We start from the raw sequence: 24,357 nt of genomic DNA on the forward strand, positions 1-24,357 counted from the left end.
CAGAGTACAATGCTTTTTATTTACCAATAAACTAAAAGTCCATTTCTAGATGTTTCTTTCTTTCCCATGCTTCACTTGTTTTATTAACAAGCAAAACCCTGTAAGGGGCAGCTTCATCTAGTCTTCAGACTCAGATCCATCTTCATCTTGAGTAATCTGGAAATAACGAAGTTCATAAGTCTCCTTGTCAGACGCAACCACACGAAGCCAATCACGAAGATTGTTCTTCTTAAGGTATTTCTTGGTAAGATATTTCAAATACCTTTAAAATAAAGACATGAATTTCATTAAGAAATACAATTATCTACTATGCAAAGGCTTATATAAAAGATATGCAATTGTATTCATTCATCTTTAATGTTCCCTCCAAAATATTTCATTTGTATCCAACATTGTTCAAGGTTGTTGGGGATCTAAGAATAAGGTGGCCATTCAACCCCAATTACAATAGGCCGATTCTCCTACAAACCCTATTCTCCCATATCCCTAACATAAACATCCTTTATGTTGAAGCTAGTAAGAGCAATAGTAGTTTCCCCTTCAGTTTTACTGCCATAATCAGATTACCTTTTAATGAACAATTTTATTCCTTAAATGTATTATGTACTAAATTGTCAACATTCCTTTCACCACTATCAACATCCCTAACCTCAATTCCACGATCAACAAAAGGAAACCTATCAACAGGGCTGAATCCATTTACAGGTTTATCGACACAATTTCAACTAACATATGGCTCAGTCCTTATAAAAAGCTTTGAAACATGGTCTAATTTCATCACTCCAGCCACTCTTTCATTTACACTTTACATCAATTCTGAACTATCAAGCAATACTTGAGCTTCCCTGTCCTTTCTTAACGCTGTTCCCTCTGCTAGGAATACTTCATTCCATCTCAGGTTCTCTGCAAATTCTTATGCCCTATCTCTTACCTTCAACACAGCAATTAACAGCATTGCATTTATAATAATTATGGGCATGTCTGTGAAGATCCCTGAGAACATTACCTTTCATCCCCAAATCCCTAGTGGTGAATTCATAACCACAGCTAACATGCACTGTTCCTTAAGTCCAAAACACCACTGGCTCACCTATTCTCACAACAGGTTCGTAGTCTTCAGCTTCCACCATCAGTCTTTTCCAGCCACAATTGGGAATTCCCTAATTTGCATGCCTCACTCCAGCACTTCATTTCGATGAGATTTTCTTGACCACTTATCTAAAAATATCAACCCTGAAATCCTCTTTATGCATTTACACAGCACTTATCAACTACTTAATATTTCATTGGTCTCTTTCCACTAGAATTTAAGCTCCTTAGTGGTAGGTACTTGCCTGTTTGGCTATCCAGTCCTACAAGAGTGCTGCCATGTAAATACTTAGTAAATTAAACGAACTAAAACTGGCAAAATGTTACCTTTGACTGGCTGCCTCTACTAAATAAACCACCAAAACCTTAAAACCACATGTATAAGAAAACATTTATATTACTTAATTTAGGACATTACTTTCATGTTACACATTAGACATGTTTCTTGCAACATATTCTAATATTAAAACATTTAACATTGTTAAAGTTCATACATAATTTGGGTTTCAGGGACTACCATGCACTGGACAGGAGCCCTGTATATAACTTGCCTATATTCCAGCAATAAATTACGCTTACTGACAACCAGCCTAAGTAACTCACCCAGTTACTGAACATATTTTCCATTCACATAGGCCATTAATAAGTTCAAAACACTTCTGTTTGTATCTCTCTAATCATCAACACATCTACTCCTGCCTATGAAAACACAAGGTTTATGTATTCTATGAAATATTCACAATTACCATAATTTCACTAAAGTATTATGGTAAACAAATACCAACCTTTTAGAGAACTGTTTCTCAGAAACAACTGTGATTTTATTCTTGAAGCGTTCAATGTGAACAACATTCCCCAGATTTCCAGTTTTTCCATTGACTTTAACCTTCTCCCGTAGAAACTGTTCCTATTTTAAAACAGAAAACATGCAAAACTAGGGAAGAAAACCCTAGATAGTCACTAGGGAAGGTACCCTAGGAATAGAGCTTAGGTTAAAATCAAATATTACATACTTTAATCATTAAGAACTCTGTTACAAAAAAAAAAAAAAAAAGAACTCTGTTACAATGATAAAAACAAGCTGAGGAGAGTGATACTTACAAAATTTCCCGAATCAAAAATTCCATCTTCTACTGGATGGGTAAGGTCCAAATTAAATTTCCAGGTTGACTTCTTAGGCTTCTTGTCTTTCTGCTACAGATAGTTAACATAATTACAACTATTCAATTTGCTCACTTTATATACAAAACTTTAAAATCTGTAGCAGCCCAAAGATGTACATGTACTGTGATGTTATATACATATATATATGAAATGGTCCAAAATTCTAAAAAATTGCTTCATTTCTATTGGATATACCCTTTTCCTCATTCAGGCTGTGTGAAAAGAGATACACTCCTTGGTTTAAACCAAGTTTTTGTAAAATCCAACGGAAATTTTCCCCGCCCACTGTCCAAGTGTCTCAAAAGTGCAATACTCAAGAAAGCTCGAAGCATATGGCAAGCCACTATTAGTTCCCTTCATCAGTAAATTCCAAAGAATCCTGTATTTACAACCAGAGAAGATTAATATAAGGATCAATCTAATTTCTACTGTAAATTAAAACTGAAACCCACTGAATGTCTAATGAAGCCCATTCTTTTCCAATCATCAAGTTAAGTTTTATGGGCCTTTAATATTTTCCAGACCACTGACATTCAATTTTAAATTATCAGATACTGTTTACCATAGGCCAGGCCCTATGGGACACAGGTAGTATACACTACCTTGCCCAACCTCAATTATGTGCCAGAATAGGATCTTCTATCCACTCAAGTCTAGAGAATTAAATCCTTATGTTGTTATAGGTGAGAGAGGGGAGGGGGACCCTAGGTCCTGTAAAGACTTTCAATTTGAAAAAATTATGTAACTTTAGCTTTTCATACCCAAAACTTAGACGAATACACATAATCGGGCTATCCAAGTAAAATGCTGCTGTGGCTACTATCATTTACATTCAGACAATATACTGAAAACAGACAAATCAGTATCAGAGGATGCCATCTCCAAATTAGATCCACCCCAGGGACACCAGGTACTAATGCCAGTTTGGTTTTAAGTAGCCGAGTAACTTGTACCCCTCTCCCCCCGCCCCAAATATCCAAAACTTAGAACTGGTAAATTGTCGACATATACCTACCTTTTCAAATGCTCTTTGGATTGGTTTTAAATATCTTGATTCCCTTGTTAATTAAGAACATAATATCTTTGGTGCACGCTTTTACATCTGCGAGTCCTGACTTTTATCTTTTTAAAAAGTTTCTTCATGAGGAATTAAAGAAACTTCTTCCTCAACTTAGTTCCAAAGTTCTCTGAAACTTTGGTAGCCTCGGAGCTCCCTTCGCTCTGGCAAGGCCATCAGACCGGTCCGATTACCCAATCTCCTTCCTAGCGCAAACGAATAGGCTAGCATTGGCATTATTAGAAGCGAGATTGAAAAGAAATGGCCCAATGCTGTCCCATTAGTCCGGTTCATCGTTGTACCTCCTTCCTTGCGCTGCCAGCGCCACTCATCCAAACTCCGGGCCCACCTAGAACTCCACTAGACCGCATAGCAGTCGCCAGGTGTCTCGAAAAAACAACTGAGAACCTTAACATCGTGCTTGTGTTCCTGACCCAGTCTCCATTTCTACCCTCCCTTTATCTCAAATGAGATCCCCCAACTTGCTAGATGGCAAAAATCATCTACGCTGGGGTAACACACTCCCACCCAAATCCCACCCTCACTCACCGGCGCCATTTTGAAACGCGGTCGGGCGATCAAAGAGAAAGCGACCGTCGCGCGCCACGTACTTATAGCAAAACGTGCTGCGTCACGCGCCGAGAGCGTATGCTCGCCGCCTCCCGGAAGAGAGCGTGGGGAGGCCCGTAACCCAGGAAACCCGGGCGTGCGGCGGAGGATAGGCTTCGGATGCGGTCAGGTTTCCTGAGCGCGCCGGCTAGCGGCCGTAGTAAAATGATTCAGGGTTTTCCGCCAATGACGACGTTCGTCCGTTGACTACAAAGGTCTCCGCAGTTACGGGAGGTGGTTCCCAGATAAACACAACCGAGGGATGGAGGAATCATCTTTCACTAATCGCCTAGATCTTAACAATCAGGGCAAGGCTCTCAGGTTGCTTTGGGATCTCCTGTCTTACATTGTAATTACGACCCCACAGCGAAAAAGTTACTTCTGTATTTGTGTTTTGTCTATGAGTCTTGTTTTTTAAATGACCGTTGAGGGAAATAACTGAGGGAGCCAAAATAAACTAGATTCTCGAGGAAAAAACTCTTAAGAAAAAAAAAGTATTGCTTACTTGTTCACTTGAGTTCACTGTTGCTTCACTTTTATCATGGGTTTTAGTAGAAATTAAGATGGAGTTACTCCTGTGAAGCAGAATTTAGGTTAAGCAGTGATGTAAGCAGCCAAGGGCATTGCAGCTAAGACCAGATGTCTTGGAAGCCAGCGCAGGCTGACCATACCAAAAACTGATAACCAGCAGAACCAGACGAGGTTTACAAAGGTCCAAGACTGATTGAATTCCTTTAAAAAGGGAGGATTTTTGCAGCAAACTCTCAAGACTTTCCAGATGCTGACCCTTTCATTTCTGACCACATCAAAAAGGCAACTGCCCTGAAGACCCTGCCCAAATGGTTTCGGGACAGAACAGAGATCCTTCACCGCTTGAACATATTTAAGTACCAAGTGCTGAGTGCTGACTTAGACCGAAGGGAGGCCTTATCTCAACTGCACACTCACAAAATGACTGCGTTTGGTTCATTTAACTTCCTACCCCTTGTTTTATCTTGTTATGTGATTCTCTTGTGCTTTAATTTGTGTGATGTGTAAGAAAACAAGTTAAACACTAATGAATGTCATTGAGTTTGGAATCCTGAACCTGCTTTATAATTATGTTAACCTTGCTTTATGATTGAAAAAAGCTGCCATTATGGAAAGACATAACTCATGTGTGCACCTTTATAGTGTGCTCATGACACCCTAGGACTCTTGACTTCCATCCAAAATGCTTCCCAATTAAAATTCAATGAATGTTTGCTGAGGCCTAACTACTAAAATGGACAAAGCACATGAGGGTGGATGTGGGATGGTGACAGTTTAGATGACAAAAGGAAAAAATAGCTTTTGAACTTTGAAGAATTACAAGTTGACATCAGATCAGAAAAGTGATATGCTTCTCAATGTTTTGCAATTTTTTATATGGAGGTGAAACTATCATACTGGGGGTCAGGGGTAGGGATGGGGTGGACTTTTGTTGTTAATTTGGAGACTGACCATAGAAAGTGACAACTGTATATATCTTTTATGACAGCGATTAGTAATAGTGGAAACTATGCTTTAATGAAGCATATAATGTGTAGGGTCTGCATAAAGGTATTGAATTCCTGGGAGAAATCCATTTCAAGAAGATTTTTTTTTTTTGGTTGTTTACCTCAAGAACCATAATAATTCCACTTATTTTCCGAACATTAAGGGGAAAAAAGGCAGTTGGCATTTTCTCAGGGCTGCTCCGGCTGCAGAGCAGAAATGATCCTTGCACTATTAGCTATTTTGAAAATAAGCCAATAATTGAGGCACTATTTTATTTCCATTGTTTTTGGCAGACTTCCATCTTATGACCAAAACCAAACAAACAAAAAAAACCCTAAAGAATTGTTAAGTCATTTGTACAAAGGAGATATTAAAAACATGTGTTTCAAAATAGCTAGTAATCTCAAAATAACTAGATGGAAACTATAGTGGGGAAAAAAAGATTTCTCCAAATTAGGGAGAAAACCCTAAAAAGAATATTAACTAGAAATGTGCAGATGGTAAGATTAAATATTGCACATAGTGCTTCCCAAATTTTACACATACAGTATGAACACAATGCCTGTCAACACCCCTCTCCCAGATATTTTAATTTTGACAATGGATTTTAAAACAAATGAATTAAATGTCTGAAAAGAGTCAAGACAATTTAGAATAAGGGGAAGTTGCCTTTCCAGGTATTCAAATATAAGATACTGTAATATATGAGATATATTTCTAATATAAACTTCCGTCATTTGATCTACATGATTCTGGAGCTTGAATAAGTCAATAAAATAAAATATAGAAGAACAATATGGCAGATTAGATTCACAGAGAAACCCCTCCATATGTAGCCACCCTGAAAAACTGGCTAAAACACAGTTTTATAATTTCTAATGTATGATTAAGTTGGTGGAAAGTAAAAATTTTTTGGAATTGACAAGGCATGCTCCTATAAGTCTGGAACTAGGATGAGCTCAGCTCAAATAGCATGGAAAAGCTTCAATCTAAAAATGTTGTTTAAAGTGTGCTTGGACTGGTAGTGCTAGGCAGAAGCAAATACAGGTGCTATTTGTAGAAATGCACTTTTGATCCAGGCACAAAGGATTCCCTGTGATAAACTTACAGAAGTATGAGCTGACAATTTTTTTAAAATCACTAAATACACAGGAAAAAAAGCCACTATGAATGAAAATCAACCCCCCCCAAAATCTATGAAATCAGACCAATATACATTGGAATTAGACAAAATATAAAATAAGTGTCTTGAACATATTTAAAAGCTAAAAGTATTTAAAATATGTTAAGGGAAACAGGAACAATCAAATTGGCCAGGACTTAAAGAAAATAAGTTCTAGAAATTAAAAATAGAAAACCTCAGAAACAGTGGATGAGTTAAACAGGAGAGTAGCCACAGCTGCAGAAAAAATTAGTGAATGGGAAATCACTTAGAATGCAACATAGGAAAGCACTACCCATCTCCAGAAAAATAATACTCAAACGACATTATAGCACAAACAGTCCTATGGAAGCAAACTGCACAGCTTTGACGAAGGATGTGTTCAGCCCAACTGTGCAAACAATGAGGCACTAAGAGAAAACTCATTACCACTGAAGAATATTGCTTTTAACTCTTCTAACCTTGAATGTTCTTTGTCAAATACTCATAAATGAAAGTTAAGAGCACCAGGTAGGGGAAATAGGAACTGAAATCAATAGGAACTGAAATGCTTGTCCTTTCTTTACTAATTTGATTAGAAAGCATTTAAAACTATGATTAAAAATTTATGCTTGCTTCAATGTATCTTTTCTCTCAGTGTGTATTTAGGAAAAACTTAAGTGATAATTTGTTCTCATTATTTCTAACAATAGCAATTTCAGAAGTAAGATTTTCCTGTTAGTGCCACAGGAATTCTGAATAATTGATCAAACTTTAAAATGAGAATAAGTATCTTTTTTAATTGCTTAATTTTTATCATTTTTGTCTTGTTTTTAGCTTGTCATTCATCTATTGGTGGCCATTTAAATTATTTCTACTTTTACACTATTATAAACATTGCTTTAAGGAACTTCTTAAATTAACAAAATTAGTATCTTAAGTCAAAAGAAATGCTCATGGAAACAAATACAGAGAAACAAAAAAGATAATGCATAAAAATATCTAAAATCCCACTTGTTTGGAAATGGCTAATGCTTTGTGGGCATGTTTGTGAATGTGAATGTATAAATATAAATCATTCAGATTACACAAGTAATTACATTCATTTATAAAAATTAGATGGTACTATACATGTTTTCTGAATTAAGTTTTAGAAATAATTACTGTACCTAAAATTGTAAATTATGAAAATAGTTCAAAGAACACACACATACACATAAATACATGAAATCTGGACAAAAGATACATACATGTATCTATATATCCTTTTTTCATATTTTTACCTATTATTAACACTTTGCCCCATTAATTTATCATTTGTTTTTCCTCTTTCCCTCCATCTATATCTACATCTATAAATCTTTGTGGGATGGTTTCTTGATAACCTTTTCATTTCTTTATTTTATTAAAATTGTTCTGTTTAGGCTATTTCTACTGAGGTTGATTCTAATAACCACATTTTCCTAAGAAATTATATCATTTAGATTTTCAAATTTATTTGAATGTTTTATTTTTATTTCCTCTGCATTATTAGTCATTCCTCCTAGTATTTCTCATTTTTTCTATTTGTGTTTTCTTCCTCCACCTTAAATAAATCAGCCAGGGATTTGTTGTTTTGTTAATTTTTCAAAGGACCAGAATTTTATTTTTTAAATGTGCTATTTTTCTATTCACCTCACTAATTTCTGCTTTTATCTTTATCATTTCTTCTCTTGTGCTCTCTTTTGGTTTATCTTGCTGTTATTTTTCTAGTTTGATTTAGGACTTTAAGTTCACTTATGTTCATTCTTTCATTTTTATTGATATAGATGTTAAGAAGGCTACATATTTTTTTTCTACTGCTTTATATAGATTCTGATATATAGTGTTTTCACTATCATTGTCTTTCAGGAATTGCTTGTTTGTAGTTCCCCTTTCAACACAGAATTACGTAACAGGTCCTTAAATTTCCAGGTAGAAGAGTTTTATTTTTCAATTTTGTTTTTAATTTCACTTGGAATTGGTATCAGAGTGTTATTTTAAATATTTCTACCTTATAGAAACTACTGTTCTCTTTGTGCCCTATTCTGTATTATGAAATTTCCATTTGCCTTTTTTTTTTAAGATTTTTATTTATTTGTCAGAGAGAGAGAGAGAGAGAGAGAGAGAGAGAGAGCACAAGCAGGGGGAGCAGTAGAGGGAGAGGGAGAAGCAGGCTCCTCACTGAGCAGGAGCCCGATGTGGGACTTGATCCCAGGACCCTGGGATCATAACCTGAGCTGAAGGCAGACGCTTAAGGACTGAGCCACCCAGGTGTCCCTCCATTTGCCTTTGAAAGGAAGGTATGTTCTCTAACATCAGGGTGTTAGTGATACGTATGCAATATCTCCAAAAGATTTATCTCATTGATTGCACAGCAATTAAAATGAACTAGAGGACAGCAATTTTTTAAGTGAAACTCATACACATAATTGTGAACAAAGAAGGGCAGACATACTATCAGTGTTAGGTAGGTGAGCTTTCATTTTGCTAATTAGAATCTGTGCTAGGGATCTGATGGCAACTGAGGTTGGACACAAGTCATTGTGATGTTGGGACGTCCCCAGGGGTGTGCCCGCAAAATTATTTTGACTGGATCCAGAAATAAATCTCAAATTGGACAATTAATTGATGTAACCTTGTAGGTGGTCCTTTTTACCCAAAACACACTCAGTGGTTGCAACTGATCCTGCTGAATGTATCATGGGAATATTAGCATACCTCATCTTGTGCTTTGCTTTATTGCACTTCACAGGTATTGGTTTTTGGTGTTTTTTGTTTTTTGTTTTTTTAACAAATTGAAGGTTATAGCAACTGAGTCCAGCAAACCTATCATTTTTTCCAACACCATTTGCTTACTTCATATCTCTGTGACACATTTTGATAATTCTGACAATATTTCACTTTTTCATTATTATATTTGAATTGCTGAAATCACATAAAACTTTAATGGATTGGGGATTGCTTTTTATGGATGAGCAAGGAAAATGGGTTTCTTGAGATGAAATCTACTCCTTGTGAAGATGCTGTAAAGATTACTGAAATGACAATAAGGGATTTAGAATATAACAAACCTAGTTGATACAGTAGCGGCAGTGTTTGAGGTTTCAGAGGACTGACTCCCAATTTTGAAAGAAGTTCTACTACATAAAATGCTATCAAGAGAAGAGAAATAGTTTATGAAAGGAATAATTAATCAATGCAGCAAATTTCATTGTTGCCTTATTTTAAAAAATTGCCACACTCAATCTGACCAGTCAGTAGCCATCAACATCGAGGCAAAACTACACCAACAAAAAGATTATGACTTGCTGAAAGCTCAGATGGTTAGCATTTTTTTTAGCAATAAAGTATTTTTTAATTCATGTATGTACATTGCCTTTTTAAACACAATGGGATTGCACACTTAACAGACTACAGTATAATGTAAACGTAACTTTTATATGTACGGGAAACAAAAAAATTTAACATTTGACTCACTTTGTTTTGATATTTGCTTTATTGCAGTGGTCTGGAACCAAACCTGCAATATTTCTGTGGTATGCCTATAGATGTTTTAAATTCCCAGGGGAGCACACACTTTAGACAGACAGTAGGAGTTCTAAATGTGGCAATTCTACAGGACACCTCCTATTTGGATAGAATGCTTAATTATAAGGTTGGGGATGGAGGAGAGGAGATTAAGACAGTTGACACATAACAAATAATTAGCCTTTTCACTCTTTTTCCTCCCATGCCTCCCTCTGGGAGACCAGGCTACTGGTATCTGCAAATGGCAAAAAGAGTAGGACTAAGAGCTGGAAGACTCTAATCTGGTATTTTGTGTATTGCACAATTATCTCACTGGATTTGGAAGGGTATGGATATCAGTAATACTGGCCATGGATATGAGGTTACAACTGCCATGGTAGTCTTTTGGCATGGCTCACATGTTGGAGTGGGAAATGTTCTAGAATGGTACAGTGTGTAAAAGGAAGAAATGGTTGAGCCACCTAAGGATGAAAATGTCCAGATGGTGTTGATTACACATAGGCTTGGAAAAAGGATGAAGGGTTTGCTTCAGGGACTCATCACACCATTCATATCATTGTGGAAAGAGAACAGCAATGCTGGTAGAGAACACCTGAGTCTGGCAGGTCAGGGGTAGAGGAGGGACCATAAACTGCTCTTACATTAAATGTCTCTGGAAGTATGCAAGGAAAAGGATGAAGATGGGAATATGTTCTTACTCTTGTAATTACAGAATTTTGAACCATGGGACTATTTTACATATTTTAAAAATATTAAAAACTTAAAAATTTAAAAAATAACATTCTCAGCCATAAAGCTAGGTGCTTTCTAGTAAGGACCTAGACTATAAAAACATGGTAAAAACAAGTGACATTTTCTTTTAATAGTGCTAAATACCTTAATCCATACTATTTTCTAGTATGAAAATAGTTTTAGGAATATATATGTACAAGAATAGGGCAAGCTATTAAGTTAACTTTATTTTTATTTAATATAACTGATGTAGTTACCAGACAAATATATCTTAATGTAACAAAAAGTTATAATTGATGTTCATCATCTATAATATAAAGAATTTCAACATTTTAGTATAGCCAAAGACAATATTTGAATTTTACCCATTTCTGAAATGTAAAATGCACAATTATAATATCCATACTACAGGTCTTACAATTTTAAAGTTTTAGCTAAAACATGAGTCTCGGTAGATAAAAGCAAGAATTCTTTTATACCTAAAACAAATAAAATGTGTTACTAATAAAGTGCCACTGGATTAAACAATGCCATTTCAACTATTTCCTTTTTGGAGAGAACACAGGTACATAATAGTGCGGAACTAGTCATTTTCATTATACTAGCATAGAACTAGTAATTTGCATTATATTTTATAACAAGCACAAGAGTGCTTATTTATTAGGTATTAACCGTAATAATTCCTCTCAAGAAAGATCATAACTATGACTTATGAGAAGCTGTACAGTCATCACTGAATATAGTTTAATGTCTAGAGTTTTTAAAAAATATAATCTCAACCTAAGATAAATCTAAGTCTACCAACGCCAAGAAATAGTTTTAGGGACTTCATATAAATAAAAGAACCTTTCTCTCAATTGTAAAATAGGGGTTTCACCCAATTCTAAGGCGAGAGGAAGAGTGGTGGTTGGTAAAGTTTGGCAACAAGTATGTTTCTAGCAGGTGAAAGCCTGATATGCATTGCTATAAGATGCATCTTTCACATAAGGAAAACATGCTAATTAGATGTAGGCAGCACTTTTCAGGCACTTGACCTCACTTGGTACTTAAGTTGATGTCCAGATGTATACTTAATGGAGAAACATTATATAGTGACTTCAAGTCATGTTCTCACAGAACATCTGTGTTCCATAAGCTAAATCCAAATGTTCCCTGCTAAAATCAAATAATGATGCCATATATCCAATTCAGGGGAAAAAATTTAATAGATTAAAGTTAATAGATTGAATTTTCTCAATTTTAAGATTTTTCCACAATAAATTTTTCATAGCCTTTGTTGTCTATACTTCTCTGAATGCTAGGAGAAAAAAAGGCTTAAAAACTATAAAATATTATACCTAAGTTAGAAAATTTTAAACTGTTGATCAGTTCAGTATAACATACAGTTTATGGAAATATGCTTATAGTTTGCTCTTATACTGCTTAAGAGCCACATTTTCTCATAGTAAATTTGTTTCCAGTTCATATTATAGAATTCAGTATGTAAACATTTTCATGTACACAAAAAAGCATTATGAATTTTTGATCTATTGTCCCTAAATATGTTTGAGAACCACTACAACTTTGTCTGGCTCTAAAAACTACCTTTGGGGTCCATGCCAAAGGAATGCTTTCAGATACATCATTAAGGTTTGAGTTCTAAGGTAAGACTACCAAATTCTATTCTAAAATGAAAAAAATATGGCAAGATTCCAGTATAGATGTTACCAATGTTCCCATTTTTTTCTTTAATACTTAGCATATAGGTTAAGTATGTTGATGTTAAGGATTTTTTTATTTGCATGTATCATTGTATTACGATTTGGGAAAATTTTGCAATATACTTTCAGGCAGTTAGCTTTAAAATAATGCAACTTCAGCTCTTAGCACAAACAGCCCTGAGAACAATGCATTCAAATTACAGCTCAACTAGAAATAATCTAATTGAGAAACTTTGAAGTTACAAAAACAAATTCTGGAAAAGTTGTAAATTAAAAAAAAAAGTTACCAACATTTGAGGCACTACCAGACTACAGTACTTTTAAGAGTTGGAAGGACTTTGTAAAAAGAATAAACATACAAAGCTATGTGTGCATATGCACATACTCACATTGTGCTATAATGAAAAATTGTGTCCCCAAATTTTATAGCCTAAACATTTTATTACAGCATCTCCTATTAAAGATATCATGCTCTGGCTGCAGGAGAGTTTTGGTAATCATTATAAAGCATTGGTACAGAATTTTGTACCATAAATGGTAACGGATTCAAGAGCTTGGTTAGCAACAATTTCAAGTGACAGACAGCCCTTGGAGGGGAGAATGAAAGAAACATCATATTATGTTTATGATGCAAATGCTAAGTCAAAGTAGCAATGATTTGATCTATTTCAGAGGGTATACAACTTTGTAGTAGCAAATAAGATATAACAAAGTCTTCACAGTAGAAATAAAATACTTTGCTCTAGAAAGAAACAAATATTCCATTTGCTTATACTGTATATAAATTGGTGAAATGCCTGCAGACAAAAATGGTGTATCATTGTATAATCTATCAACAGGACAGTCTACACTCTATACATGGTAACCTGTGATATTTAACATTTGCTACAGAAAAGTACAACAAATACTAGGAGTCAACTTTTAATATTTCTGATGTCAAAAAAGAATGAAGTCACTTCTGTTCTATGTTAAAAAATATGTTTACCTGCTTCCTTTTAATATAATTTATAAAGCTTTACTAAAGGAAATATTTTATTCTAGAGAAACATGTATTGACTTATGTGAAAATAAAGTCCCATATCTTTAAAATCTATACTTATAATTATATATCAGAAGAGTATTTACACTTCATTATAGTACTTAAAATATTTACGCATAAAAGCTTTTGCCATTCAAGGTATGAAGATAGAGATGCATTATTATAATTTACATATGCTTACCTCACAATTGAAAATGTATTTATGTGAAGTTTGACAAGTTAGGAACAACAACAAGGGCATGCTAATCCAGAATTCATAGTAAACTAGAACACTAATATGGTTAACCGGGGTCATATGAGTGACCAGCAAGTAGCACAGATTGAGAACTTCCCGGGATTCCTGTGGGTAACAATGCAACGAGCAACAAGTAAAACACACAGTACAGAGTACTAAAAAACTAGAGCAGTATGTGGTAGATATTTAAACGGAATACTGGAAAGAATTTAGCCTAATTCCTAATTGTGCTTTAGATGGGCAAAAGCTAAAATGTTACACTAAAATTATTAACTACAATCTCAGTATTTCTTGTGCTTTAGAATTCTCCTTGCATTTCTTGTTTCTTTTCCAAATGCGTTTGCTGAAGCCAATACAAGATTTAAAAATGTGCACAAATTAAGTAACTAAAACCTTTGGAATCTTCTATTCCTACTGCTATATTCAGTCACTGATTAGATCAGTTACAGCATCATATGTGTTTTCCTCTAGATGATAGAAACAAAGGCCTTTCAGAGATCAAGGGATGATGGGAAAGGTCTCATACTCAGTCTTAGAGAATGAAGGTATTATTGAAGTAATGATTTTGTTCTAAGTTTCATTTCAATATGATTGTTATTAAGTCAAAGGTCCTCACAAACCCTGTGACCATGTCCAGAGTCCTGGAAATAAGATATATATGATCCAAAAGACTAAAGAGAAATGTAGCTGTGTCTCCTAGAATAGTTTTTAAAATAATTCGGTTTGCAGAACTCTTTCCTAGTTATGTTTCATACCAGTAACTGAATTAAGTACATAACAATCAGAAAAAATACATGTACTTCTTAAAATAAGTAAAATAATACTTATCACATAAAGTAACTCTTCTTCCATGATTTACTTTCATTTCACTTTAGAAAAAGTATACATAAATTTAACAAATGTTCCAAATCAATTTAAAGTAAGAATTTCCAGTTTTTGTCTGACAACTAAATACTTTAATGTCAAAAAAAATCTCCTTAAAAATGGTTGGAAAGGAGGGACTACTATAAATACCAACAATTTATTCAACGTAAGTAATAAAAAGCACTATATCGTACCCTAGAAAGCAGGTCACTCCTTTAAGTACAGAGAGAGAACAAAAGGGAAAAGCAAAAACATAACTAGAAACTTCCTATTTTTATGCTGATTACACAGGCCTCCAGTAAAGACCTATAGCTCTAACCAACACCTGTGCCACTGTCCCTTGCAGACTCCTTTACAATCTGACTAGCTAAGAATAGTCACCCAACAGTTCAATGCCTCCCTGTCAACCACAAGCAGGTATCAAAATTACTACATAGAAGGTTATGTTTAGTCCTCCAACAATTTGGCAAAGAAAAGTGTGACTGAGGTAATACAGGTAATACAGGTGGCTGCACATGCCTATTAAGATAACCGACACTTTTTGATAACATGATTTCTGTTTAAGGACTTGTTCTTGCCATACACAGGCTGAAGCTGTGACAATTCCAATCCATAATCTACTTATTCTCTATTAAGTCTGAAATTATTACAGAGCAATTCAACTTAAATGTGGTACTTCAATACCACTAGATGCTACATTGTCTGATTTAAAACCCTGGTTTATTATCAACTAAAATTCAGGAATGATTTGCTCAGACAAATCATATCTGCTAAAGCCATCTTATCTGTTTCTTGGACTCACTGAAAACCGCAACAAAGTTATAAGGAAGACACCTACAAAATTAAAAAAACCCAGAATTACACAGCTTGATTATTTTAAATTACCAATTGCCTGCAAAACTAATTCAGCACAATTATTTCAAAACAATTAAAAAAGAAATGAGGTTGCTTATGAAGGCCATAGCTTTGGTGACAACTTAGAACCAAACTTTAGATCTGTGGCTGATCCAGACCTAAACATTTTGCTCATGCCTGATGTTCCCATTTATTTGCAGGGCTTTATGGCTACAGCATATTCTTCACTCATTGCACACATAACAGACACCTAGAAGGGAAAAATGAAGGCAAAAAGTTATTCAGAAAGCAATACATATATATTTAATTTATTATATACTGGATATTTGTGGATATTTTATACACATTGACTTTGGAAAGAGGTATCCTAAGTCCAGATAATCTATTTTCTTTATAGTTTTCTGAAGTAAAATTTCTCAAATTGTGGTTTTTAAGGTAACTTCCAGGGAACAGGGAAAAAAGAGCTATAAATGCCTCAGTACTTATTAGATATTATACTTCTGAGAGTTATAACAGAGTAAATCACCTTCACGCTTTAGTATTCCCATAACATCCTTTTTCATACTTAATAGCTCATATGCTGATCTTCAAAACAAATTTGGGGCTGGCAGTGTCTACCTAGCAAAAAGTGAACTTTGATACTTTCTTTGGTAATGGGTCTCTAAGGGTATCATGGGAAAACTGTCTTATAGAGATCATTCTCAATTTCAGCAGTATTTAAGAACTACATTTCATAGTTGGCATTTTTTGCTAACTAGATTAGGACAAAGTTTTTATAAAAAGCAATCTTCCCATAGGTCTTTACCTGTACATCTTCACCTGCATTGTATTTTCCTTCTATTTCTTTACCTAGTTCACCTTCTGGCAGCTTAAGATCCTCACGAACTTCACCAGTTTCTGTCAGCAGGGAAAGGTAACCATCCTGAATGCATATTAGCTATTAAAAGAAATTATATCATTTGCACTGATTAGACTATATTCACTCTTTGTAGTATTTACATAGTTCAGTTGCAATCCACATTAATTTGTACAGCTGCACAGTAATACATTAATATACTCTTAGAGCTTAAAAATGTTAAACATATAAAAGTATAAAAGATGTATAGACTAAAAGTGTAAGTTCACTTCCTCCTGCACACCACCTTCCCCCAAATCTATATACATAGTATGTCCTGAAGAATTCACATTTATGTACACAATACAAATATGGTTGCTTTAAAAAAAATAAATGGGAATCTAAAGTGATTCCCTTTCCAAGGGGCCTGCTTGTGCCCCTCTTCAGGAAAGTAGCAACTTGGAATAAATCTGGCATGCCTTAGGCTGTTGGGGGAGAAGGGATGTTTTTCCCTTTGCCTTCCTTTGGCTACCTACACATATACTTCAATCCCTTCTGGATAGATTGTGCCCTCTTCTCATTCACATGCTGAAGTTGTCCTCTCCCTTAACACTAGGCCAAAGGCATTGATGGGTAGCAGATTTCTTTAGTCACCAACTATGACCTTCCCACCAAAGGGGAAAACTATATCCACAGAATTGGTCATGGTGGATGACTCGGCTGTGAGGGTGTGGCCATTAACATGGTGACAGAAGATGACAAGAGAACTCTTCAAGACATCAACACCTTCTACAACACCTCCATTGAGGAGATGCCCCTCACTGTTGCTGACCTCATCTGAGGGGCTGCCCGGCTATCTAGCCCTACCCAGGGTTCAGTCCATGGGAAGCTGAAGAGAAGCAGGAGTGGGGAGGGAAGGGAGCCATGGGATGGACATCTTGTCATTTTTTTTTCTTTGAATAAATGTACTTTTTGAGGCAAAAGAACAAAAATAAATGGGACATTACAGGTATTTTTCAGCAAGTTGTTTTCACTTAACAGTATGTCTTAGAAATCTCTCCAACTTGGAAACTATGGACCTACTTTAGTCTCTTTAACCGCTTCACAACTGCATAGATAGATTGTAACTGATTTAACTGTTTTCCCATTAATGGGCATAAAATTAATTTTAGTTTTCTATGATTACAATGTGTTTTATAATTTGATTATGAACAAACTTCAGTGGAAAACTTTTGGTCTTCAGTTCAATGAGGACATTAGATTTTTTAAAAGACAAACACTAGCTTGTTGATGATATTAATGAGACAAACCCAGTCTAACCTTCAAAAAGGCACAATTTTGATATCACTCAATTTTTTTTTATTATAGGAATGAGGAAATGGCCAGGCTGTACTCATTTATTCTCAAAGCATGTACACCATCAGTATGCCTATAATTCTAACAGATTTTATAAAAGGCAGTTGTTCAGAACATTGACAACTACAAAAGGGGTCACAGATATGATCCTTACCTCCCTATAATTCGTTTTTTTTGAAAAAAAAACTGAAAAAATTTTTTTCAAATTTTTCAAAAAATTGAAAACTACCACAGACATAGTTTTCAAAGCTCTCTTCTACAGCACTACCAACCAAATCTGGCTATGGCTTTCCACAGATACCCCAACAAGAGATTTCAGCTTTTGCACATGTCTAAAATCTCAAAAACAAAAAACTACCCTACAATGCAACCACAAATACTTTAAATTCATCTTTACATCACTCAAACATTTGTAATGTGGTTGGTAGAAGTGGGAAACAAGCAGGTTGAGGCAGAAGTGCAGTTTTTTTTGATCATACCAATCTTTGTATATACTACAAAGTGATCACCACAATAAGTCTAGTTACCATCTGTCACCATACAATTGACCCCCTTTACCCATTTCACTCATCTCCCACCACCCTCCTTTCTAATAACCAACTACTAATCTGCTCTATAAGTTTTGTTTTGCTTTTGTTCACTTGTTTTTTACATTTCATGTGTAAGTAAAATCATATACTATTTATCTTTCTCTCTTTGACTTATTTCACTTAGCATAATACATTCAAGTTCCATCCAGATTGTTGCAAATGTCAGCATTTCCTTTTTGATGGCTGAGTAGTAGTCTACTGTGTATGTATGTATGTATGTATGTATGTATATATGATGTATGATATATATATATATATATATCTCACATCTTATCCATTTGTCCATTAATGGACATTTAGATTGTTTCCATATCTTGGCTATTATAAATAATGCTGCAATGAACTTCTGGATGCATATATCTTTTGAAATTAGTGTTTACATTTTCTTCATATAAATACCCAGAAGTGGTATACCAGGATCATATGGTAGTTCTACTTTTATTTTTTGAGGAACCTCCATATTGTTTTCCATACTGGCTGCACCAATTTACATTCCCAGAAAGAGTGCATGAAGGTTCTTTTTCTCCAGATCTTCTCCAACACTCATTACTTTTTGTCTTTTTGATAATGGCCATTCTAACAGGTATGAGGTGATATCTCATTGTGATTTTAATTTGAATTTCCCTGGCAATTAGTGATGTTGAACTTCTTCTCCTGTACCTGTTGGCCATCTGTATCTCTTCCTCAGAAAAATGTCTATTTAAATCCTCTGCCCATTTTTAAGTCAAATTGCTTGGGGTTTTTTTTTTGCTATTGAGTTGGATTCTTTATATATTTTGGATATTATTGGATATGTGTTCTGCAAATATTTTCTCCCATTCAGTAGACAGCCTTTCATCTTCTTGATGGTTTCCTTTGCTGTACAGAAGCTTCTTAGTTTGAGGCAGTCCCACTTGTTTATTTTTGCTTTTGTTGCCTTTGCTTTTGGTGTCAGATCCAAAAACTTAATGCCAAGACCAATGTCAAGAAGCTTACCACCAATGTTTTCTTCAATGATTTCAGGTCTTACATTCAAGTATTTAACCCATTTTGAGTTAATTTTTGTGTATGGTGTGATATAGTCTAGTTTCATTCTTTTGCATGTGGGTGTCCAGTTTTCCCAACACCATTTATTGTATTATTTTAAACAATTAGCCACAGGCTTACAAGATAGATCTTTTTGATTTTGGCCCTTTTAGCAATTCCCTGAAGTAGAACTTGTCTATTTCAAGAATTAAAAGTTCCACTGTCATTTAGTGACGGAAACATAAAAGCCATATAATAATACTGATACTTGGTATTTATTTATATAATGGTGATTTTCATTTCTAAAGAGTTAAGAATTCATGAGTTAAACTATAGGATGAAAGAAAAAGCATTTCAAATAAAAAATGTATAGACAATATAAAACATCTAGTAAAACAACATATTTTAAAAATTAAACATCTTATTAAAATAAATTGTTATGTGAAATAAAATTAAAATTTTCAAAAATAAAACTAAACTATAGAAAAATAGAATAATGAAAATTATTTTACCTTCTTACATAAATTATTTAAAAATTTTCAGATATACAGAAAAGGTGCAAAAGTAATACATCAAAATCCCCTATCTTTTCCCCAGACTCACCCACTGTTAACATTTAACATGTGCATTTTTTCTCTTTCTGTGTATAGGAATACATAAAATACATACAATATACCTTCTTATTCTTTTCTTCTTTTTACTGAACCATTTGAGAGTATGTTTTAAACATCACGACTCTTTAGCAATAAATATTTGTGTATTTTCCTAAAAAGACAAACTCATATAATCAGCTTATTTTTCAAAGTTAAAAAATACAGTATTGCTAAAATATTATTTAATATATAGTCCATTCAAATTTGCCAATTGTTCCAATATTGTCTTTGATAGAAATTTTTCCTCCCAACTCCAGGTTCATACCTTGTATTTATTTGGTGTGGATAGGTGCATGAAGACCACCACAGCACAATAAATATCATTGAAAAGGCTCACAGAGCTAAATTTTTTAAATGAACAGAAATAAGTATTCTAGGCTGACTTGATAACGAAGGGGTGTGCTTACTGAGTACTTACCATGCAAGGCACTGCTCTAAGTAATAACTAATTAAACCTCACAATGATCCCATGAGGAGTTTATTATTCCTATCCTCATTTTATAAATAAAGAAAAAAAGGTGAGAGGTTAAGTAACTTGCCAGCTAAGGTCACATAATTAATAAGTGTTAAAGTAAGGATTGGGACCCAGCCTGTCTGGCTTGAGTCATTCTCTTATTATCCATGATACAGTGTAGACCACATACCAAAGGCTGAAACAGGATAAAGCAAGTGAGGCACTAATTTTGAGTGCAAAATTTAAGGTGGCACCAAAAAAATTCATCAGTGATCAAACAAATATTTTAAAATTAGAATTAAGGGCGCCTGGGTGGCTCAGTTGGTTAAGCAACTGCCTTCGGCTCAGGTCATGATCCTGGAGTCCCAGGATCGAGTCCCGCATTGGGCTCCCTGCTCGGCAGGGAGTCTGCTTCTCCCTCTGACCCTCTTCCCTCTCGTGCTCGCTATCTCTCATTCTCTCTCTCTCAAATAAATAAATAAAATCTTTAAAAAAAAAGAAAAAAAGAAAATTAGAATACAAAAATTCCATGAACAAAATATCAAAATTTTAAATAAAGACAATTTGAGTTACTGATTTTTCCTTTTTGCCTAAGGCTCCTTATGTGACTTGACACTGTTAGTGGTCTTGTTTTTATTTAAAATCTTGTGCTCACATATCTCATTCCCCTATACCCTGCTGTATCCCTAAATAAAACCCAAACCAAATTTTTCCTTTATGTTAAATCTTGAGCTTCAATCAATGATTAATTTGATCATAGTAATAATTACTGATGAATCACTGATATTATCTTTCTGAAACACTCAAAGACAAAAGTGTTCTATATTGAATGCATATTAATGTATATAATGAATATTGAACATTCAAAGCATTCACATGTCAAGGATGAAAACAGACATCCATTTTTGGCAAAAGAAAAGTGTATGCTTAGCCTTATGCATTTAACAAATGTTTATTGAGCACCCACTATAAGCCATGTCTAAATAAGGTCATCCAGCTAGAAAGTGACAGAACTAGATCCAAACCCAACTGTCTGACTAAAAAAAACCCATATGCTATTGTTATAATAAGACAATTCAAATTTCTACAAAGACTCCAAAGCAACCTAGAAAACATAAGTGGGAAAGTGAAAATATAAAACTGCTTACCAGATTAAAACTATGTAAAAATATTTTTACATGTGGACAAGAGTAAAAGGAAATCATATGTTAATTGCAGTTGATGATAACATGCTTGAAAAATTATATAACACAATAAAAGGTATAGTAAGAAATCAGTTTAAAAAGAATAAAAAAATCTAAGTGTCACACATATATTTTTCACTGTGTAAAACGAACAGAATTCTATGTATAGTATGCTTAACAGTGAGATTGAAGACTTACAAGAAAGACTTTAGTTATGATTAATTTGAGCTCCTACATCCTATGAGGTCAATGGTTTGGTTACCACCAATACTCCAAAACAACAAAATGCTATCATTAAACATGACCTATCCAAATGCATAATTGGAACTAAAAGTTGGAAGTCTATACCTATAATTCAACTAAAGGTCACAGCATGGTCACTGAATGTAAATGAAACAATTACATAGTTTTGCATTTTCTTAACCACATGTAGTGGCCATATACTTTCTTTATATTAATGGCTTTCAACTTACTTCCCTATTTAAGAATACCAAATTCTGATTCACAATCATTAATACACAAACTTGGTTGCTGGAACATGAATTCCAATGATTTCTTAAAAGTCTTGGGTTTGAGAAGTAAAAAGAAATAAAACATCCAGGAGGGAGTTATCTAAATTGGAAATATTTTACAACAAACTGAATAGCAGTTTCATTAAACATTGAGCTTATTCAGTCACAATATGCAATCATGTGGTCTGAGAAATAATAAGACATGCTCAACTTTTTTAAAAACGCAAAAATGTTAAAAAAAAAAAACCCAGCAAATTAGTCATAATTCTAGATAAGGTACAAGGGTTAAATATCACTATTTTTCCAACTTCTAAGCTAGGTGGTGCCTAATATTTGGTTAGAAAAATCTACAAAACTACTACCAGGTTTTGTCAAATTACAGTTGATAGTAGTATGTATTTGCAACTTTAAGAAACAAAGCAGCATTTTAAAGGAAGTTAGTACTCACTTGATAATCATTTCTCTTAATATTTGGAACATCCATGTTGTGAGTAGAAGGGCAAATATCTTCATATTTTTTGCCGGTGAAAATGTCAATTCCAACGAGGTGAACCTAACAAAGAAGGGAGAACAGGAAACCTGTTTAATCTTTGCCAAGTATATCACTCATTATATACACAAGAGCACAATACCAAAGCTGATCATGACAGATTCTTTCTCTTTCCAAGGTCATCTAATTTTATTTTCTTAAAAAAAACTGCAGTGGTCATAGAATTGAGAAGCAGTGAACAACTAAACAGTTTCATGACATATCAAGACCCAATATCATACACAGCCCAGTAATTCAATTATAAGAGTACATAAGAGAAATGCAGTTGTGTTAGAACAGGTTTTCTCATCTGTAAACTGGATATTCCAAGTCACTAGGATTCAGGTAAGTTTCAATTACCAGCTAATGAAACATTATAAAGGCCGCAAAAGGAAATGCTACCTTTCAGTATTCAAAGCAATAGCTGGTCACTGCGAAATTGTGGTAAGAAAAAAAATGTAATTATTACAAAGTTATAAATATGGAAATCTCATGTTCCGTACTGGAATGCAAATGACCAAAATCCCAACGCAAAGAGAGATCTGGAAGGGCACTTACCTTGGCATGACCGTGCTTTCCAGTTTTGGAAGTTGACATCTCCACTATTTTGCATGGTCGTCCTTTGAGAACCACGAAGCCGTTTTTGCGCAGGGCCGAGCACTGCATAGGGTAAGTGCTGGAAGCCCCAGCATCTCCAGTAGTGAAATCAATTTCATCCGCCATGGTGGGCTGGGGAGATGGTAGCTTTTCCGAGGGAACTACGCAAAAAGTTTGTGTTTGCTTTTTAACAACGGGAACGCAGGCAGGGAAACATCTCATTTCGAACAGGTTACGTACCAAGCATCATGGGATCAATAGATTTTTTTCATTTATAAAACACCCACCCAAGAATAGTGGGCACTTTCTAACTCCGGCCTCCTTATAAACTTTTCTAACCATTGGTGGGGAGGTGGGGAGATGGGGAGGGAAGTCGCAGATGAGCTCGCTGGGGGTGGGGGATGTACCCGCCCTGGGCACTCACCCGCGCTGGAGGCAGCAAATCCTGACCCCCACTGTCCCACCGCAAGAAGAGCCGGCGACCTTCCCGCATCGCGCCGCGCCACCCGGCCCTTCGCCGCCGCCCTTATCCCACTGCGGGGTACCCAGCCCAGGCCGCACGTCCCCGTGAAGGATGGGGATAACGGGACTTGGCCAACGGCACCTGGCCCTCGGGCAGCGGGCTTGCACTCCGCCCTCCAGCCTGCGGCGCCGTGGCCCCGGCCTCTCAGGCGCCCCCTTGTCCTGCCGGCATCCCCGGCCGGGCCGGGCCCGGCCCCGCATGGGCCTGAGCCCTGGCGGGTCCCGCGCTCGCCTCGGTTCCCCCATCCATCCTTCCTCCTTCCCTCGTTCAGGACTCGGCTCTGGCCGCCTTCTCCCGCCGCCTTCTCCGGCCCTGCTTCGCTCTGGTCCCGGCCCCACCAGCTTTTCCCCTGTCTTTACCTTTCAGCAGGGGAAGAGATCCTCTCGCCTGCGCACCGGCGCCGGTTCCCTACAGCTGCGGCGGCGGCAGCGGTGGCGGCCCCAGCAGTTCCAAGAGACGGGGCGGGGCAGCCACACTTTCCACACCCCGGCCTCCCCGCCCTTTCCCGCCCCCACCTCAGCCCCACTTCCGGGATAGGTCCCGGCGCGTCACAGGCACCGCCCTCTC

General features: G+C 35.7%; 2 protein-coding genes and 1 non-coding gene across 9 annotated transcripts; 1 reads left to right on the forward strand and 2 right to left on the reverse strand.

Moving 5' to 3' along the window:
* Nucleotides 1-3,938, reverse strand: RPL22L1 (ribosomal protein L22 like 1). Of its 2 annotated transcripts, none has more exons than XM_027584058.1 (4): nucleotides 3,860-3,938; nucleotides 2,191-2,283; nucleotides 1,875-1,996; nucleotides 1-262 (listed from the first exon to the last, which is right to left on the reverse strand). In XM_027584058.1, exons 1-4 carry the CDS (start codon nucleotides 3,866-3,868, stop codon nucleotides 118-120), a joined length of 369 nt encoding a protein of 122 aa, XP_027439859.1. In that variant the 5' UTR covers nucleotides 3,869-3,938; the 3' UTR covers nucleotides 1-117. The 2 variants fall into 2 exon arrangements, with proteins under 2 accessions (XP_027439859.1, XP_027439860.1); XM_027584059.2 differs by having other exon boundaries at nucleotides 2,191-2,280; nucleotides 3,860-3,902.
* On the reverse strand, nucleotides 1-24,296 carry EIF5A2 (eukaryotic translation initiation factor 5A2). 6 transcript variants are annotated; one of them, XM_027584050.2, is made up of 11 exons: nucleotides 24,150-24,296; nucleotides 23,229-23,428; nucleotides 22,590-22,694; nucleotides 16,358-16,489; nucleotides 15,711-15,802; nucleotides 10,589-10,779; nucleotides 9,671-9,751; nucleotides 3,860-4,494; nucleotides 2,191-2,283; nucleotides 1,875-2,063; nucleotides 1-262 (listed from the first exon to the last, which is right to left on the reverse strand). In XM_027584050.2, exons 2-5 carry the CDS (start codon nucleotides 23,391-23,393, stop codon nucleotides 15,743-15,745), a joined length of 462 nt encoding a protein of 153 aa, XP_027439851.1. In that variant the 5' UTR covers nucleotides 23,394-23,428; nucleotides 24,150-24,296; the 3' UTR covers nucleotides 1-262; nucleotides 1,875-2,063; nucleotides 2,191-2,283; nucleotides 3,860-4,494; nucleotides 9,671-9,751; nucleotides 10,589-10,779; nucleotides 15,711-15,742. The 6 variants fall into 6 exon arrangements, with proteins under 6 accessions (XP_027439851.1, XP_027439849.1, XP_027439852.1 ...); XM_027584048.1 differs by lacking the exon at nucleotides 10,589-10,779; XM_027584051.1 differs by lacking the exons at nucleotides 9,671-9,751; nucleotides 10,589-10,779.
* On the forward strand, nucleotides 16,787-16,927 carry LOC113919099. The gene has a single exon (XR_003518829.1). It is a non-coding gene; the product is annotated as a small nucleolar RNA SNORA67 (small nucleolar RNA).
* Nucleotides 24,297-24,357: the final 61 nt, after the last annotated feature.

This window comes from Zalophus californianus, chromosome 1 (assembly GCF_009762305.2).
Source record: "Zalophus californianus isolate mZalCal1 chromosome 1, mZalCal1.pri.v2, whole genome shotgun sequence".
NCBI classification, from domain to species: Eukaryota; Metazoa; Chordata; class Mammalia; order Carnivora; family Otariidae; genus Zalophus; species Zalophus californianus.

Coding starts and splice junctions, on each gene's coding strand:
- RPL22L1 (XM_027584058.1), bottom strand. Junction 1,997..2,190: donor TTTTTGATTCGGGAAATTTT/GTAAGTATCACT, acceptor GTTTTAAAATAG/GAACAGTTTCTACGGGAGAA. Junction 263..1,874: donor GAGAAACAGTTCTCTAAAAG/GTTGGTATTTGT, acceptor TTTATTTTAAAG/GTATTTGAAATATCTTACCA.
- EIF5A2 (XM_027584051.1), bottom strand. CDS start 23,393: ATGGCGGATGAAATTGATTTCACTACTGGAGATGCTGGGGCTTCCAGC. Junction 22,695..23,228: donor GAAAGCACGGTCATGCCAAG/GTAAGTGCCCTT, acceptor CTTCTTTGTTAG/GTTCACCTCGTTGGAATTGA. Junction 15,803..16,357: donor ATGCAGGTGAAGATGTACAG/GTAAAGACCTAT, acceptor TTTCCCTTCTAG/GTGTCTGTTATGTGTGCAAT.